Genomic DNA, 18772 nt, shown 5'->3' on the forward strand with positions numbered 1-18772 from the left:
TTTTGTGGTATTTAATGCAAATGTTATACGGACTGTTTGCTTTCAGCACACTGCTTTCATCAAAAACATACTTCCAGTAGTAAATGGTTGCCCATAAACTTAATTTTGTAATAAACAAGTTTCTACCATTAAAAAATGTTCATATTTAATGTATTTTCGACCAAAGTGGAGATTGCAAAACTTTCGCATGCGAAAAAATTAGACCAAGAGCGAAATTTTCCTATTACTTTCCAATATAACTGAGAAAATTTTTTAAGAAAAGTGCAAGTTTTCGGTTTTGATGACCTCTTAACCAGCCATATCTCTCTCCCTTTTCACCAACAATGCTTTGATTCGATGCACTAATGTGTGCAGAGAGTGCTCGTTGTCATATAATGCGATAATTTACGAAAATTCTTTTAACGGAAGATAAAAAAAAACTTTTTCTGAAATCCCAATCGATACATTTGGCATAATACCGAAACTTCATCCTACAATATTATCTCTTCCCTTGATGTTATACATACATGCCGTGTACTGATATCTAATACGCCAAATGCGATTAAGAGATTTTTATTGAAATAAATCGTTTAATAGCTTGAATAAACCTATCAGAATCGAGAGCCACCGGTATATTTAGTAAATGATATCAGAGCCCACAGCAATATAATCCAAGATAGAGAGACTTTCAAGAATCAGTAATTATGGGTTCAGTCTGAAACAAGGAATATTAGGATCGGTCTTTCCTGAGCTAGGGTTGCCTAAAGGTTTTCGATTACGAAAGAATAATTTGAAATAAAACAGGATGGGGAATTGGGAAAAATTTACAGAAATCGATTCAGGTTTAGTGAAATTATCTCAGGCCCGGACTGGCCATATGGTGAATTCGGGAATTCCCGATGGGCCTTTTCGATTTTTGTATGAAAATATTTAATTTTTGGGCCTTTTGCAATGAGTTGCATGGAGCCCCCGATGGGCTTTTTCGAGCCAGTCCGGTACTGAATTAACTCGAAATTTAGCTAAAACAAACACTTTTTTGTTATATCTCCCCAACACTTCACGCTCAGGCTTAGTGAAAATACGACGAGTCCACAATATACCTAAAACAGACAGATTTTCAGATTGGCGACTGTGTCGATGAGTTAATTTATATTAAGTTAAATAGAAATTAGTGGTAAATTACACCGTTTTGATCCTTTCAATTACAACTTTATTCCCATAATGACCGTTAATGGATGGATATAATTATGTACGAAAACCTGGAACAGAAGTATGTTCTGCAATATATAAACATAAATGAAGTAGTTCAAGATTGTTCATGTCTCTCAATCTTCGAAGAACAGGTGGGGTCCCTTGGCGCCGATGTATTCGTAATGCGTACCCTTCCAATGAGCTGAGAAGATCTCTCAAGAAGACAGTTTACGGTGAAATAATATAAAGAAAATCGATTTTTTGAGATTGAGATTCTTTGTAAAAGATAGTCTTTCGATTTAGCTTCACCAGTTGCTTTTTTCATTAAGGAACCCAATTTGTCTATGAATTTCTTCGTTTCTGGCGCCATACAACCTAGAGTCTCGAAGGCGAGTGGTGTTAGTAAATAATTTGGTAATAAATGGTCCGCAATCTCGTAAACATAAAAGTTCTGAGGAAATAGGTTTGTATGTGATGGTGGCTAAGGTCAGCTACCAAGACCAGTGGTCGGCACATCAGAACATTAATGCTGCAGAGGAACAGCCCTATTTGAAAGTTGACCATATTTTGACCGTTTGCTGGCCGAGTGCTGACGTCAGGGTGGTATCAAAATGGCAGCAGTGAAGGTAAATTCCAAGGTAATGCCATACAGACGCACATGCTAATGACACCTTTTTTAAATGGTTGACTACAATTTACTTATGTTTTACAAAATGTTTTCGCTATCTCACAACAGATGGACCGACTTCTATTCCATTTTTCGTTTTTAACGAAGGGAGGAGATGGCGTTTGTATCGAACGTTCATGCCACCACAAATCCGATTCGGTTATCTATGACATTACCTCCACATTATATTTACCTTGAATATTCCTACAAAGTTTTAAATTTTACGGCGGCTCCTTGTTCATTGCTTAAGTTATTGAAAAAAATATGTTTTGGCGAGCCCCTGACATCACCTTAACAAAGTGGATCGAATATGGAAAATATATATCGCTAGAATTGAATATACTATCGAAGTTTTAAATTTTACAGCGGCTCCTTGTTCCTTGCTTAACTTGAAAAAAATATGTTTTGGCGAGCCCCTGACATCACCACTAAAGTCGGACCAGATTGGGCTAAGACGTACACGAAACAAAATTTTCTGGACAGTTCAACAACTACTACGAGAGCACTAGTCGTGAGAGTATATTCATTCAATTTCAGATCGAGTGAAAATTTACGTGATTGAGGAAATATAAATTTTTATTAAGAAATCTTAATTAGAGAAAATTTTCGAAGGCAGCTTAAAAAAACTCGATCGATCGGATTCTGGCTCGAATGGAATTCAAACTCGTCGGACCCGTTAAAATCGGATTTCGGAAAAAAAAAAAGATTCGGTCGGGTGTCTATTCCACTTCTTCCACTTTTAGAAGATGTACGCAAGAAAATATTATTCAAGGTCGCAACAATCCATTTTTATGTAATCCGAAAAACGTCCTAGTTCTGGGGGCTGTGCTTTATACTTTCGTTACCAAATATACAATTCAATTGCTGTGAATCAGCAAATGTTCCATCAAACACATAAATTTGTTTTCTCGAAAGAGCGCAAAAAATTGTTCAAATTTATACATTAAACTACATAAGCTTAATCGCATACGAATTTCCAAAACAACATTCACTTCTATCTTAAGTATATCGTCCGTAAAAAGATATTTTTTGTGTGTAAAACCATCAAACGAGAAGGAAAAACAAAACAATCTGTTTATATCGAGAGGAGAAGAAAAAAAAAATAACGAGAAAAAATCAATGTTCCCATACAAAAATGTATGAACTGTGAAAAGTGCCACTCCATACGAAAACAATATAAAACTGATATCTGATTCATATGTCAGCCTGAAGCATTCTCTTTTATTTCTTGTTATCGAATTCAACGACGAAATATGTAGAAAAGGCAGAACTTAACACAACGTTAAATTTATTGCAGACTTTGTTTACACACACACACACACCAAAAAAAAAGTCATAAAATCGAATCAAGATTAAAGAATTTTTCATAAATCACCCCATCTTCTTACAAGTAAATGCGTACGATAACATATTGTCGAGGCATATTCTCCTGCACTAAAATTATTGAACATTGAACAATTTGGAGAAAAATTGTTTCAGTCATGTCACGACAAAAAAAAACATGAATGAATCGAATTATCCTTTGATTTGACCTGAAAAGGAAAGCTTTTCAGCAACGACTCACCGAAAAAGCTAAAAGCTTTCGTATTGTTTAGCGCAACATAACAGAAAACGTTCAATGACTGAAAACGTTTTACACTACACATGTAGGAAGTGGTGGAAATGCCTCACTTAAATTTTGCTTCATTTTTTACTGAACTGCGAGCTTTCCACGTCGGAAAGACACAAATTACAGTCAACGGCATTATTCTAGAACAACTTCCTTCTTCTCTTGCAGACTCTGCAGCACAGCCTCTGGCTCATTTTTTGTTTGAAAACAAGTAAGCTCCTTTATTGAATGAAATTGGCAACTTCTAATAAATCATGGAACGAAGCTTAGCTATAAAGCTTAGAAAGTTTAGTGTTTCAACGTTACCGTACAACTTTTGTGCTTTTCAATTCAGTCGAATCTCTACGAGAGTGAAGCTTTTTTGCTTGATATTCGGGATAACGATACACAAATTCATTAACTTGTTGACATTAGGAAGGCATTTCAGTCAGAGCCGAATTTGTTGCTATATTTTTGAAGTTATTGAATCGATTTTCGACTTATTGAAGATAAACTACGCATAGGGAACATCCGTAACAGATTTAATAACAAGAAAATTTTCAGATTTAAGTTTGCGTAAAGCACAGTTATTCAATAAAGATGCTTCTAAATCTGAAAGTACAAATTTCTCCGAATTGAATCACAATTTGTATTTAGCTTTCGATGCATTGTTTTTTGGATGGTACCCGAAAGTCAGGTAACATCAATGATGTCAAAAAGAACTTTCCTCTAGCCCAATGAGGCGTCGAAAATCCCAACGGTATTGGAGTCGATGCATCGTTACAAGTTCCCGTTCGAAATAATCGAAAAGACTCACATTTTGTTGCATTGAACGAATATTCCATTCCGGGATAAATCGTCTTAACGTAAAATTGATAAGCTTGATTTCTAGTGCAAGAAGTAGACCAGCAACCGTGTTGGATTATACTCGGACTGAAAAGATTTTCCACATTTTAGAAGACTGTGTCTAAATTTCATTTAGCGCCTTCGGAAAATTTCGAGCACCTGCAGGTCAGACCATTTAAATTAACGCTAATTTACATGCTCTGACCTGCAGGTGCTATTTACCGAAACTTTACCGAAGTCGATAAATGCAATCTCTAGCTGTGTTCCAGTGGAAAAGATGATCCAACATTCGTGATATACAGACCCATTGGGATAAAAATCAGCATCTCCAATAGGGTCTAGTCTCCACATCATCGCTACGTTTGAGTGAATAATATCAACGAACAGCGCATCACCTCGCTGCAGGCCGTTCGGTCGATCATCTTCACTAAAGCATGGTCTAGATGGATCGAGTCCAGTTATTCGAGGAAGTGCGTTTCCCGTCATTTTGGTGTAGTAACGTCCTGCTGTTCCAGCAATGTGAGCACCGATACCTTCTCCTTTTTTGAAAATAACCAGTCAATGATATCGTCAAGCACAGGCTCGGGCAACACAAACCGATCAAATGAATTCTTTCATAAGGTACGAATCGAGTCAGATTCTTAATCGCATCACCAACTATTTCGCCAATCGGTTCGGCACTAAATTCTGACCAAGCGTACATTGAATCAAGAAATTTGGAAGTGTCCAAGACCTAACGTACAATAACGATGCGAAATGGAAATATTTTGTCTCATAAATCATGTTCTCACCAAAAAGTTATATCCTCCACGGCATCTGTAACCATCGTACATTGCTGTAACCGTTTCATTTGATGCATTCACATTCCAACCGGTTACAAATAGAACCACATTCCAGTTCATACGAAACTTCGGATGATTAAACAAATATTCAGTGTCGCTCAATGCAATTGTTACATTGTCCGAATCGTATGTAAGATACTCAAAATTCAAATCGTCCGCTTTTGGATGGTATTCCTTGACTATATCGTTCAATTTTACAACCTTGGAACCTTTAACGAATTCGTTAAATCGTTTTTCATATCACGGTGTATTATACGGTACACTGCCGACTCACACAAAAATCGTCTTGCTTCCGATGCCATTTCTTCGGGGACTCCGATTAACGCTTGTTTTCCGTAATGTATGACTTGGTACGGACTAGGTAGTGCGTCAATCATTCGCTTGACTGTGCTTACACCAGAACTAACATATTCCGAGAGAGAAGCCGTTTGAGAAGTTGGTACAGCTGATCGGTTTCCAATTTCGTTGATCTCATCTGATGCAACATGTCTTGGCTGTTTCACTCTTCCTTCACTTAAGTAAACAAATATCAAAAGTAAAAACACGAAAACTTTGAAAAACGAAAAATGCTTCACAGCCATTGCCTTCTCTGAAGTGTGTGACCGATAGAAACAAAACATTTTCAGATTCAATCAGAAAACTTGACTTACACTCTTATTTGGAGATAAGCGAAAGTGATTCGACTGCAATAAATTCTAAACAATTTTTGTTAGATGATAATCGCTATGTGATGCAGCTGCAGCCTCGTTATCAGGTCAAACTCGTCATTGAAAATAATTTTGAGTCCGACTGCAGTGAATTATTGAAATCACTGAGAAAGAAAGAGTAAGAGGGAGGTGAGAAATCGTTAGGGGTCGTACATAAATGACGTCACGTTATTATATTGAAGTTTTTACCAACTTTTCGCTGGCGTCACGCGAAAAGGGTCGAAATTGATCTAAATATTTGTTAGATATGACGACCCTTACGACTCAAAGTTGGTGTGATTGAAAGTCGTGTGACAGCTACAATGTTCTGTATCAAGCTTTGTAGGTTGCTTCGAATGTTCAAAGCAATTTTCAGCATTAACTTTTAAATCTCCAGTAAATCGTCAACTTGCTAAAAATCACAATTTTTAAGGGTCAACACAGATCAGTTAGATAGATATCAGTCTACAACTGTAAATCAGGTGAGCCTGTGATATACCTATAGTCTATACAAATTGAATCTGGTAGGCAAAATACAATCAGATACTCTTAAAATGTGAAGCAAGTCCCTCCGGTTATACAATAACATCTCTAGCATCCTAACTACATTGATTAAGTTGGTAAAAATGCAACGTAGCCTTTGCATTTTACCACAGCACTGCACTAGCATGAACACTGAATTGACAAGTGTCAAGCTGCCGCTTACAACGAAAACAAGTCATCTATCTGTATAACAGAAACGCATTGCCTACTGTGATTTCATCAGCCTCCGAATATTTTCTATGTTCGTGCTAGTAGCAGTACTGTGATTTTACATATAAAATTAGAAATTAGGCATCTATTTTTTTGTCAGCAAATTTATTCTTTTAGCAGCAAAATTATTTATTTCATCAGCAAATTTATTCTTTTTTTCTGCAAATTTATTTTTTTTAGCAGCAAATTTAATCTTTTTTATCAGCAAATTTAGTGTTTTGTATCAGCAAAATTAGTCTTATTTTCAGCAAACTTATTAGTACTCGAACAGCATATTTATTGCTTTCTGAGCAGCAATATTACTGACTTTAAGCAGCAAAAATAATTCTTTTGCAGCAAATCCCTGGCAGCAAATTTATTACTTTGTAGTCAGCAAATTTATTGTTTTGTAATATGCACTTTTAATGCCTTCGAACAGCAAAATTAATACCTCGAAGTTATTGCTTTTTGTCAGCAAATTTATTAGTGTTTCAATTGCAAATTTATTTTTTTATAAGTAGGAAAATTACTATCTTCAATCAGCATATGTCCGCAGTAGGACATATAAAATTATATCACTAACACCACTAACACGAAAACGTCAACTCAACAAGCGACGAAAAGTAGAACTTTCCGTTGCCTTTATTGCGAAAAACGTTGTACACAACTCGGTGATAGATCTTTTAGGCACACGATGTGTATTGTCACGCTCGACCTGCGGTATCGAGTGACAATCTACACACCTAGTGCCTAAAAAGCATTTATCCCTCGATTTGAATGGGGCTTCGTAATTTCGCTATGCGTAATTTCTAGGATGCACACCTTTCATAATAATTTCACTTTAACTAAGTTTACGGATCGCTCGGCGTGTTAAAACGCTCTTTATGGGCAATGAATTACACAGACTAATTATTAGACGATGCGAGAAAAAAAAAATTAACTCCTAAGTTACCGACACCGTTCCGGCGCCCGGCTCGCATTGCGGCCCTCCGCTTCGCTCCGGGGCAATGGGCCGGATCGCTCGGCGTGTTAAAACGCTTTTTAAGTGCAATGAAAATTGGTATCCATTTCGTAAAAAGAAATGAATTGTCCGTGTAGTGTCAATAACTATTTACGTTGACGTAAGACGTGAAATAGTAATTTCTGCAGCTAGTTGCGAAAAGTGGTAGTTTGTGTCACTAGATGTAATGTTATCAAACGTGCGAAGCGAGCGAAGCATGTGACAAAAACTACCACTTTCACAACGTGTTGCATACAACGTTTTCTGCAACCAGCTGCGAAAAATGAACTTTTGAAAATTGTTACACTGCGATTATATATCTCAATAGCCGAATGGTTAGAGGTGTTGCTCGATAAGCATTGGGTTTTGGTGTCCATTTCACCACTAGTGACGAAAAGCATATATGAAAATCCATTTCACCAAAAATAGATAAAAAATAGCTAAAATAAACAATTAATTTTGCTTATGACAAGAAATAAATCTGCTGACAAAAGTAGAATAAATTTGCTGTTGCAAATCAATAGAATTACTGTTAAAAAATAGCTAAACTAAACAATTAATTTTGCTGATGACGAATAAATAAATTTGTTGACAAAAGTATTAACTTTGCTGATAGAAATAAATAAATTTGCTGCTAAAAAATAGCTAAAAAAATATTTAATTTTGCATATTGCAAAAAAATAAATGTGCTGACAAAATAAGATTAAATTTGCTGCTTCAAAAAAATAAATTTGCAGACGAAGAATTAAATTTTAGTCACAATAGCAATAAATTTGCTGAACTAAAAGAATAAATTTGCTGATAAAAAAAATAATTTTGCTGCAAAAAAAGAATAATTTTGCTGACAAAAAAAGATTTTACTTAGAAATTAGTCAAAGGAATAAGGGGATATTTTGATAGCGTCAAAACGAAGTTTGTTTGTTAGAGAGGGTATTGGTTAATAACAATTTTACCCGGGATGTACATTTTACGTACATCCATAATACTTTGATTCTTTACAATAGATAGGCACAATCAAAAACTGAAGCTGTTGAGGAATAATAATCTGTCTTAACGGCCTCCTCAACGTTTGGGGCTAGATCATTACTAAATTACTAAGAATTCTTTTGTTAAATCCGCGTTGTAAGTTTCACAGGTTGTAGGTCAGCACTGGCAACTCAGTCGAGTAGGGGAATTATTTATTTATCGCATCTTTTAACGTCGATCTAATACAGACAGACGGTAAATATAAACAAGTAGTCTAAATAGCAATAGTTGAACGAAATTATCAAAAAGTAAATGAAAAGAAAAACAGTCCAATTACAGTTAAATAAAAACGAAAAAAAAAGAAAGCAAGACAAAAATGCAGTCTATATCACAGGTACTTAACTGAAGACTTAGTCAAATAAAAAGAAAACGAGAGGTAGAAAAGTATAAAATCCAAAAGCATATAACAATTCGGAAGAGCAGGAATAATAACCAAAACCGTCAACAAGAACAGTACATAAAACCTCAGTCTACGAACAATAGGCAATTTACAGAGTGGTCCAATCTCCAAACACATGATCAGGAATATTTTTCAGCGCAGTCCGAAACTGAATACGAGGCAACGACGGGTCAATGTGTCTGGAAGCAATGTTGAACAGTAAACTGGCCTTAAACGGTGACGTTGCCAAATATTGTCTACTGTCAACACTGATCGTAATGAAATCAGCATATCGAGTCGCTCTCTCCGTCCTGTTTAATGTAATCATCGATCGTAAATGCAGTGACTTCAATTTCCTAACGATTTATGAATGCATAAAGAGGATCGTGGCATTGATACGTCGTCGAACCAGAGTAACCATTTTTAACTGAGCACATCTGTGCGTGTATGGTGGTAAAATGTTGTCTTCCGTCAGATGGCGTCTATCGTCGCCCAACAAGACGAGCTGTTTTTGTACACTTTCCAGCCTGTTCTTGTGTACCGCAATATATGGTGACCAGATGATCGAAGAAAATTCCAGGAATTCCAGAAAATGCAGCTTAATCAATAACTTTTAAGCTTGTTGGGAAAGGTATATTCTTGTGTTAAGCTGTATGCTAATCTTGTTACTGGGAAGTTTTTGGGAAAAAATTATCAAATAGAAATCGAGCCCTTGAAGTAGAAAATAGCGAGACATCAGTGTTGACAAATATTCGGTAGACTACATAACTTACAAATCGTCAAAATAAACATTTTGGACAGAGGTGCATAATCTACTACTACAACAAGTAAAAGATACACTGAGTAATGAGTTCTAATTTCCATTTTGTAAGGCGACCTATGTGTTGAAACGCATCTGCGAAACGTTTCCATTAGTTTTTACTTCCATGCAGTTTACTATTTAAATAAAATGCAGGATTGGTAACAGTGGAGATAGTGATATAGTTTGTAGTATGAACGAATAGTGTACTATCAGCACACACAGCATAATTTAAAATTAATAAAAAGCAGTTCCTGATGAGTTCCATTCCACCTAACTGTAAATATACATCTTTTCTGTATAGTTCGTGCATTCGAACAATTATATCGCTGCAAAGACAACAACTTGCAACGATCATTAATACAATTTTGAACTTGAAATTTGAAACCGGTTCACCAAAAATTGATGCATTTAGACGGCCGTCTCCATACTTGTTTCAATTTTTGGAAACTTTTCCAGGCCATTGCGTGCATTACATTTTATCTGGCAATATTTTTTAAGAGAACCAGTGTATCTAAGAACCAGTGTATCCACCGACTAAATGAATGCAGAATGAAGATAACAGCAACGTTATATAATGTCCCAATGCCTATGTTTCAAACACTAACAATCTTCAGTCCTACCACGAAGGTTTAGTTCCGAAACATTTTGGTGTACTTTAGTGTCCTCTATAAGAAATGAAAAATATTTTCATCGGAGTGTGTGTCTGTTTCCTTTTTGGACATGCATACGTTCACGGTGCATCCATATTGGGAGCGTTAGGCATCGGCAGTGGTACTTCACCCCTAGATAAATTTTCATTGGGGAATGTAGCCGAATCAGGCGTTGATACAATTAAAGGCGTCGTGTCGAAACTGCCATCGATAATACCCACGCCAGAGGCAATGCTCCAGCTCACGAAGAATGGATTGGCTGGTTATCCCGTTGAAATTATGTTCACTGCAATCAATAAATTTTGTAAGTACTTTTCCTGTGTATTTGCGGTCGTCCAGCTAGTTTTTCACTCTCAAGCGAAATTATTGGACATTTCTGTAAATTGAACGTCTGTTTCGATATGTTAGATGTTCGATTTTTTTCGTGTCGCCTGGAGCGTATTAATTTGCTAATGGGAAGTAAACAAAAAAAAAAACTGGTTCAAATCATCTTCCGGTAATAAATCAGCACCGAAATAATCCATTTCAATCAACCGATTAATACATTCTGATAACTCTACTTCAACGATTAAGACGTGTCCAAGAAAATGTTTAGACTGAAAATGCGAGTGATCCAAATTGTATGTTCCTTTGTTGTGATATGTGCAGTGAACTATTCAAACGGTCAATTATTTGGTAACCTTTTAAAAAATGCCATCGAAAATAGCCGATCGAATCGATTTCGATTGGGAGATGTAATTAACTCTGCGGAGGATGCAAGCAAAGGAATTGCATTGCACATAGATAATGTTATACCAACACCAGAGGCGTTTTTTAATCTCGGTAAAAATTTGATCCTCGGTTATCCGATTGAACGGGCGTTCAGTGCTATAAATACATTCTGTGAGTATTTTTTACGTTTTTGCATTCGTTTTGAATTTTGTTTACCCAACATTTCCATAATCGAGTAATAGATGTGCTGGTAATGGGCATCAGTTGAATAATTTTCAAGCACTTCGGCTATATGTGACCAATATACATGGCATTGACGAATATACCAATATACCACAAAAAAATCATCCATTTTTTACATCGACAAATTTTGTTTGTTTGCATTGGCAGATCTTTAATTCTGTGAACTTCTTCTTAATGAGTAGACACAACTTATTTTTTCGTAATCGATTTTTGTGTGTAAAGTCATGGTTAATTATTGTTCAAATTGTGGTATTCTACAGGGCCGTATTTAAACTGTCGCGGCTACAGTGTATGCAGTGCATATGCCCAATTATCATAGATTCAGAAGAGAATTTAAAAAGAGAAGAAGGCAAAACCAACAAAATATTTTTACATGCTACATGCGTCGAAAACCGTACTTTTCATATTTGACGCACGTCATTCGACGCCCTCAGCATGTAAAACTCGGTATAAATATGAAAAGACTCGTTTTCGTGTGTTTATTGATCTCGGCTTCGCCTCGGATCAACAAAATTCACACATTTGTATGTTGCCTTATTTTCTCCCCTCAAAAGGCCATGAGAAAATTGCGTTTTCATACCTAGGACCTAAAGTTTTTTTTAGCGTATTCGATTCCAGATCTCGCCTTCGGCTCTGTCTGGAAACCTCTCACACGCGAAAAAAGGCTTTTAAGCCTAGGTACGAAATATACTATTTCTTGACCGACCAATCGTCAAGACATTTCTAGTGAGAAAAGTGCAGCACTTTCTCTCCCGCGGGGAGAAGTAGAATTTGAATGAGACACTTTAGCGACAAATTTAGATAAAATAAAATTCTTTTATCAAAACTTGACGCTAAGTTACTTACGCAAATTACGGTAGAAATTTCTCAACATTTTGCTAGTCTTCCTACATTTTTCAGCTTTTCTGTTCATGTTCAGTGTTGGTAAAATAGCATTCGGCTCTGGCTTTATCAACAAATACTTGATATTTAATTTTTAATTCACCTTCTCGCTAGGAGCTATTCCTCGTGAAAATACTCGTAAAGTATATGATCTGCATCAAAAACCGGATAAAAAAAAAATCTATTTACAAACAGTCATCGTTGAAATTATTGAAGTAATATTCAAGCCCATTTCACCTTGGACATCATAAGTAGAATAATATTATGGCATTTGTACATTGGCGTTTGTTATACTACAGCTTTTTGAGGGAAGCCTACCACTAGCGCCTTCCTAATTCATATTTTGATTTGAAAACTAATTTTTGATCTCATTTAATCGAATAAAATATATTTTGCGTTATCCATAAACGTAACCCTTAGAGCCCCATCCACACACTTCCCTGAGCACTTATGCCAAACTCGTTTGGCTCGTTAATCCGAAGAAAACATCATTTCGTTCTAAAAATTCTCCAGTTAGAAAAATGCTGGTAGTTCGAGTGCTACGCAACTCTTTGCATCTTCGCTACATTGTAACACTGTTAGCCAACACTATTATCTTTGTCAATGCTCAATACGTTCCAAATTTCTTGAGTAGTGCTTTTGAATTTGGTCGTAGATTTCAACCGGATCATGTAGTTCGGTCTGCAATTGATGCGAGTACGGGATTATTACTGACTGCACAAAATGCACCAATTCCTACACCGGTGGAATTCTTTGATATCGGAATCAATTTGATAGTAGGATATCCGACGGAACAGGTTTTCAATGCCATTAACACCTTTTGTAAGTTTCCCCATGAGACACAGTGTGTGAATTGCTCCAAAGTTATCGCCACTTTTAAACAAAATCGAAAATTTACTCAATAAATTCGCCTATCTTGCAGGTTCATTTTCACTGGCTCAGAAGCAAGTGAAACCAAAAGTTTTGCCTGACTTGAACAAGATGAATTATCTCTTAAAAACACCCGACCGTGACTATTTGATACCCATTGAAACGCCAGGAAAATTGTGGAGACATCCAGCATTTAATCGTGAATTGGAGACAACTTTTCTGGTTACAGGATGGTTTTCTAACATCAATTCGACATTGGAAAACGATGCCCTGGAGACTGTATGGGAAGCGTATAAATGCAGAGGAAATTTAAATTTTGTTGTACGTACATACGGGACGTGGAATGATTGACAAAAAGAAAAACTTAAACATTTTTTCTTTCGCATAACCAGGTAATTGATGCAGCTGATTATGTTGATACATTATATACTTGGTCTGCCTTCAACACAGAGGAAATTGGTAAAAGTTTCGCAAAAGGTCTTGCTGAATTGGTAAAAATATATTCGGAAGATAATATCCATTTAGTCGGGTAAGACAACACGAATTTCCGACAATTTCAACTCTGTTCTCATTTTGATCATCACTTTTAGACATTCTCTTGGTGCTCACATTGTTGGTGCAGCGGGCAGATATTTTACTGAGTTCACATCGAAATCACTCCCACGCATAACCGGATTGGATCCAGGTCCGACAAGGTTTATTGGAGGTTTTTTGTTAGAGTCTGACACATTTTTGTTTTGATTACAGCTTCGCCTTGCTTCAATGAAGGCGAAAATTTGTCTGGTCTGTCTCGAGGTGACGCTTTGTTCGTTGACGTTATCCATAGCAATAGCGGTGTTTTGGGTAAAAAGGATCCTGTCGGCGATGTTGATTTCTACCCCAATGGGTAAAACCAATTTTAATTTAAACCTTTCGTGACATAACCATTTCGTTTCTGGTTAAATAGTGTAAACCCACTTCCGCCCGGCTGTCTGACCATCGTTTGCGCTCATGCAAGATCTTGGGAATTTTTTGCGGAAAGTGTTTATCCGGGCAACGAAAGAGCATATATGGCTACCAAATGTAATTCGATCACATCGCTCAATAGTGGAAGCTGTCCCGGTAAACGTATCCCAATGGGTATTGATTGTCCGAGAACTGCTAAGGGAAACTACTTTTTGACAACAAAACGATCGAAGCCGTTCGGTGAGAATGCACTAAAGGAATCAGAAATCAATTGCGCCAGAAGGGAGCCAAGCGACGACGTATCATTCGAGTAGCTTGAAATGAAAATGTTGCAATGACGAACGAAATTAAAATGTTTAAACCGAATTGTACCACTTTTTTAGTCCATCAACTGCATTCACTTTACTCGGATCTTTTATCAAATAGAACGCGTTAGGAAAGAGGAAGCTCGACCCAACAGAAATTGGAAATTCTTTCAAGGTTCATTTTCATGGACTCACTCTAAAGCCAACTGCCTGCAATAAAATTCAATCAATGTCCCTTTCCTTTTCAAGCACACAGTTGTATATAAGGAAATTATTCAAATGCGTTAAAATCCGTAACAACATTCATCGAACAATGAAAAATTTATTGTCCATTCAAGCATCAAAAGGACATCATTCAAATCAAATTGTAGCCAACACTTAACTCATTTTATTGTCCAGACTTTTCTTAAACTTGCTCGTTCGTATACACTATACAGTGAACTTCTATCGGAAGAACATACAACAACTTGCTCTGTTCCCATTTCTATATATTAGGGGTAAACCATTATTATGATTCGTAAAGTTCGTAAGTATGGCAATTTCGTGAACTTTTGACATTTCTCCCATATATTTTATGTCTACGAAATCGCAATGCTCACAAGCTTTGCGAACCGGAATGGTTTGCCTCTATTATGTGGTATACATAAATTGTATATCACTCAATAAAATAGAGATTTACTGATGTAAATGCCAATGTGGCGGCTTGACAATAACGCTATTCGGCTCTATTCATACTTATGGAATTAAATAAAAAATACATTTTCTCTCTGCCAATTTTTAAATAAATATTCATACGCCTATGGGTTCAGATTTATATTTTGAAACGAAGATTTGCCAGCAGAACTTTTATGACCATTTTCGTAATATTACTGCATTTCATTACTGTAATAAATAATGCATTTGACGCCACTGTAAGAGTAATATGGCTAGTCAAGACCCGTATGCAAAAACGGTCCACAAATCTGGGACGCTTGGTATTTTTGTAAGAAAAATCTACCCTGACAAAACTACATAATTTTCGGGAGGTTGGATTTTCTTATATGCATTTGAGTCAGTTCGGGTTACTCATCGCGGTATGAAATGTCAAATTATTTCCCGGGTGTAGTATGACGTTTTCCTTTACGAAGGAGGAAAGACTTTTTCCTTAGGAAGGAAATGCCACTTTTCCTCCATAATAATGGAAAACTATGTTGCGCTTGAAAATTACGATCGAATAGTTCAATTTTTCTGTACTTCCCGATCGAAAAAGTTACTCTCTCCAGCCAAAAATGGATTTTCATATATTTTTCGGACGCGATCAAGAGAGTGTTCCAGTTCGATTTTGGAATAGGTTTGAAAAATGAATTCCAAGCTTCGCAGCTGTCAATTACTAGAAGAAAAAATTTCGATTTGTCCGTTGCTGTTTTGTTTTTGACAGCTGCCTACCAGCGACATTCATTTTTGAAAGTTGTTCGAAATTCGAAGTGGAACACTCTGTTGTGCATGTACTGTACTATTGTACTGTGTTGTTGAAATGGTTGTAGAGTGGTGTTAGTGTTGTTGTAGTTTTGTCTCATTTCATTTTTCAAGCGCAAAAAAAACGTAATTTGTGGCTCGTGTTGAAAAAGGAATTTTGCATCACTCGTTACAGATTACGTAAAAGGACGAAAATCCGAAAGAAATTATAAAATACCCTCACTTTCGGTCACATGAAAAAATTGGTGTAAAGTGGTGTTGGAAAAGTTTTGTAAGTTACGTCGTTAGATCCCATCGTTAGATATTTGAGCGGTAGACAAATTAACCATTGGTTCTCTACTCAATGGTTATTTGGCTATCGTGAAAACGAAAGTAATTCTGGGTTACATCCGGCACCGGCAGAATATAAATTCTGAATTCAGGTATTTAAACCACATTTACCAATCTCTTACTGGTCATTATCCGGAATATGTGGCCATCGCTACACATATTGGCTAAATCGAACAAATTGTTCGCGGTTTTGACACATCAATTTCCCTTCCTAATTTGACTTTTTTGTTTATTTCTTTACCACCTCATCGTTAATTTTGAGACGTATATTTTACCCGTTTCTAATGGTAACATAACCAATTTAATTGACTGTTAAGAGGCACCGGCACTTAGCTAAAATTGTAGCCTACATTTGCGTGTTTCGTATGTCATTTTTGTTAATATCTTTTCATCAGAATCCTTTTTGAAAAATGTACGACCGCAATTCCGACCAAGAATCTGTTAGCTTTAAATAAAAATTAGTTTTGGTTGTAGTCGTTTGATCAGCTTTGAGAAAAGTGAGCAGTTTAATGAAATTTTCATAAACTGCTCATTGTTCTCAGAGCTGGTCAAATTGCTGCAACCGAATCTATTTTCTGTTGAAAGCTAACACATTCGTGGTCGGAATTGCGGTCGTACATTTTTGAAAAAGAATTCTGATGGAAAGATATCATCAAAAGTAAACTAAAATCCAGTATTTAAAAATCGCCCTAATGTATGCTTTTCGGCAAAGTACCGGTGCCTCTTAAAGAGCTTTTATTGGAATATCCTAATGTGACTTAGAAAACAGTAAGCTCTGAACGCAAGCCTCGAAGACTATTCGATCGCACTGCACTGCATTCACTATGAACATCTAAATTGCAAATAAAACATTTTGTGTATGAAGGTGTATTCTCGTAAACGATATCTTCCGGCTTCGCCTCGGGTTGAATATCGGCATCTTGTACGAGAAAATACCTTCATACCTACCTTTGATGATAAATAACTGTTTCGCTGACCTGGCATAATTAATTTATTCGGGGTAAACCATTATAGTTCGTAGACTTTTTACATAAAACAAATAGAAGAAATATAAAAAGTTCACGAAATCGCCCTTCTAACGAACTTTACGAACCATAATGGATTACCCCTATGGTCTCTTCGCATGTTCATTCGTTAATGTATAGCTCTTCGCTCTGCAATTCTAAGAAAAAGCATTTTGTAAAAAAAACGAATTATTTATCCACCTGAATAATTCATCACAAATGCACACCGAAAAAACGTTTTCTCATGAGGAAGATACTGTAAAAATGCTCAACGCTTCTTATTGAGCGAAAAGCGAAACAATTAAAATTTAATTCCCTTGGGGCCTTCCGCTTTTGAAATCCCTTCATAAATGCCTCTGAATTTGCTCAATGGTCGACCGAAAACGTAAAAAAAGCATTCCCATAGAAAGTAAAGTATGGCAAATTAAACACATCGTGAATATTCATTATAATATTATGAACCCATTCGACTTACTCATTTTCCAGTTTTGTATCTGTCGTTTCGTTTCATTTTGATTGATGGAAAAATCCACGGAAAATCGGATTTTCATCAAATTTTGAGGTACAATAAAAAGATTAGGTTAAGTTTCAAGCAACGAGGGGAGATGGACTTATTAAAACGAATTTGGTTTAATTTAATGTTGTACCGAACAACGATGTGACGTTTCATTAAATTATATGGTTGTGCATTGGGTCGCGTGTCCGTTAAAATATTGTAACACTTATGGAAAACCCTCAAGGGACCTGGCTGGCCTGACGCAGCTAGTCATTTGAAAGAAACCTAGTTTGCATCACTGAGGTAGACTTTACTTCAGTGTTGCCAACCAGGTTCTTTTCAAATGACCGCGCCGGACAGACGTACAAAACATAACGATAATTTATTTTGTGTAAGCGGAACATTAATGCCTAATTTGGTTAAATTATTACATCGACCCATTTTTTACTACAATGTAAGGAAAACCGAATGTCATGGCGTGTGTCTATACCACAGTAACTACCACAACAGCATAATCAAAGAAAAAAACCAACCTCCAAACTACTAATCTCATTAACCCATCAAAAAACAAACTGCTGCCTTGCTGCCAACAAAACATAAATTGAACGTAATTTCAGTTCCGCTCAACCAAGCCTATAACTAGCAAATACACAAACGATCAATTTGCATATCAAACATTGTCGATCAAAGGAAAATTCATGTTCCATATTTTTTATGTTAAATTTAATAGAATATCTATGTTCCGTCAATGTTAGCTCATTTTCTGGGGTGTCGTTGTGGGTACTCGTTTTTTGCGGTTGCGGTGCTAAGAAATTAAATCACAATTTACATGTTTCAAGTTTTCCACATAGTAAATACAGCCTCCCTTACCCCACTACTTTAAAAAACATTCCATCAAAATGGGTAGAGCTAATCAAAAAGTTGAAAATATCTCACTTTGGCTGATGTGTATATTTACATGCAAAATTTATATACCAAAACAACCCAAAAACCTTTTCCACCTCTAAAAAAAAGACTTCATCAATTCACGATGATGGGATTTTGATGTACTCCAGTACTCGGTATTGCTTCGATGTTAAGACATTTTGATAAAGTTGTTTGTAAAACATTTTCAGAAAGATAAATTGAAAATCAGATATCAAA

The 18772-nt window shown here is 36.2% G+C and overlaps 3 protein-coding genes across 9 annotated transcripts in view; 1 reads left to right on the top strand and 2 right to left on the bottom strand.

Annotated features, from left to right (window-relative positions):
• LOC119067542 (neo-calmodulin-like) overlaps positions 1-18772 on the bottom strand; it is a 149778-nt gene that overhangs the window by 106744 nt on the left and 24262 nt on the right. The window lies entirely within an intron of this gene.
• On the bottom strand, positions 3952-5738 carry LOC119067533 (phospholipase A1-like). Its single transcript, XM_037170587.1, has 5 exons — positions 5388-5738; positions 5063-5322; positions 4869-5004; positions 4576-4810; positions 3952-4358 (listed from the first exon to the last, which is right to left on the bottom strand). The coding sequence occupies exons 1-5, from the start codon at positions 5731-5733 to the stop codon at positions 4079-4081; spliced, it is 1257 nt and encodes a 418-aa protein (XP_037026482.1). The 5' UTR covers positions 5734-5738; the 3' UTR covers positions 3952-4078.
• LOC119067534 (vitellogenin-1-like) lies at positions 10353-14405 on the top strand. 3 transcript variants are annotated; one of them, XM_037170590.1, is made up of 6 exons: positions 10353-10692; positions 13147-13415; positions 13487-13623; positions 13685-13779; positions 13842-13980; positions 14041-14405. In XM_037170590.1, exons 1-6 carry the CDS (start codon positions 10413-10415, stop codon positions 14351-14353), a joined length of 1233 nt encoding a protein of 410 aa, XP_037026485.1. In that variant the 5' UTR covers positions 10353-10412; the 3' UTR covers positions 14354-14405. The 3 variants fall into 3 exon arrangements, with proteins under 3 accessions (XP_037026485.1, XP_037026484.1, XP_037026483.1); XM_037170589.1 differs by lacking the exon at positions 10353-10692 and adding an exon at positions 10728-11270; XM_037170588.1 differs by lacking the exon at positions 10353-10692 and adding an exon at positions 12731-13046.

The sequence above is a fragment of the Bradysia coprophila genome (assembly GCF_014529535.1).
Source record: "Bradysia coprophila strain Holo2 chromosome X unlocalized genomic scaffold, BU_Bcop_v1 contig_12, whole genome shotgun sequence".
Taxonomy (NCBI): Eukaryota; Metazoa; Arthropoda; class Insecta; order Diptera; family Sciaridae; genus Bradysia; species Bradysia coprophila.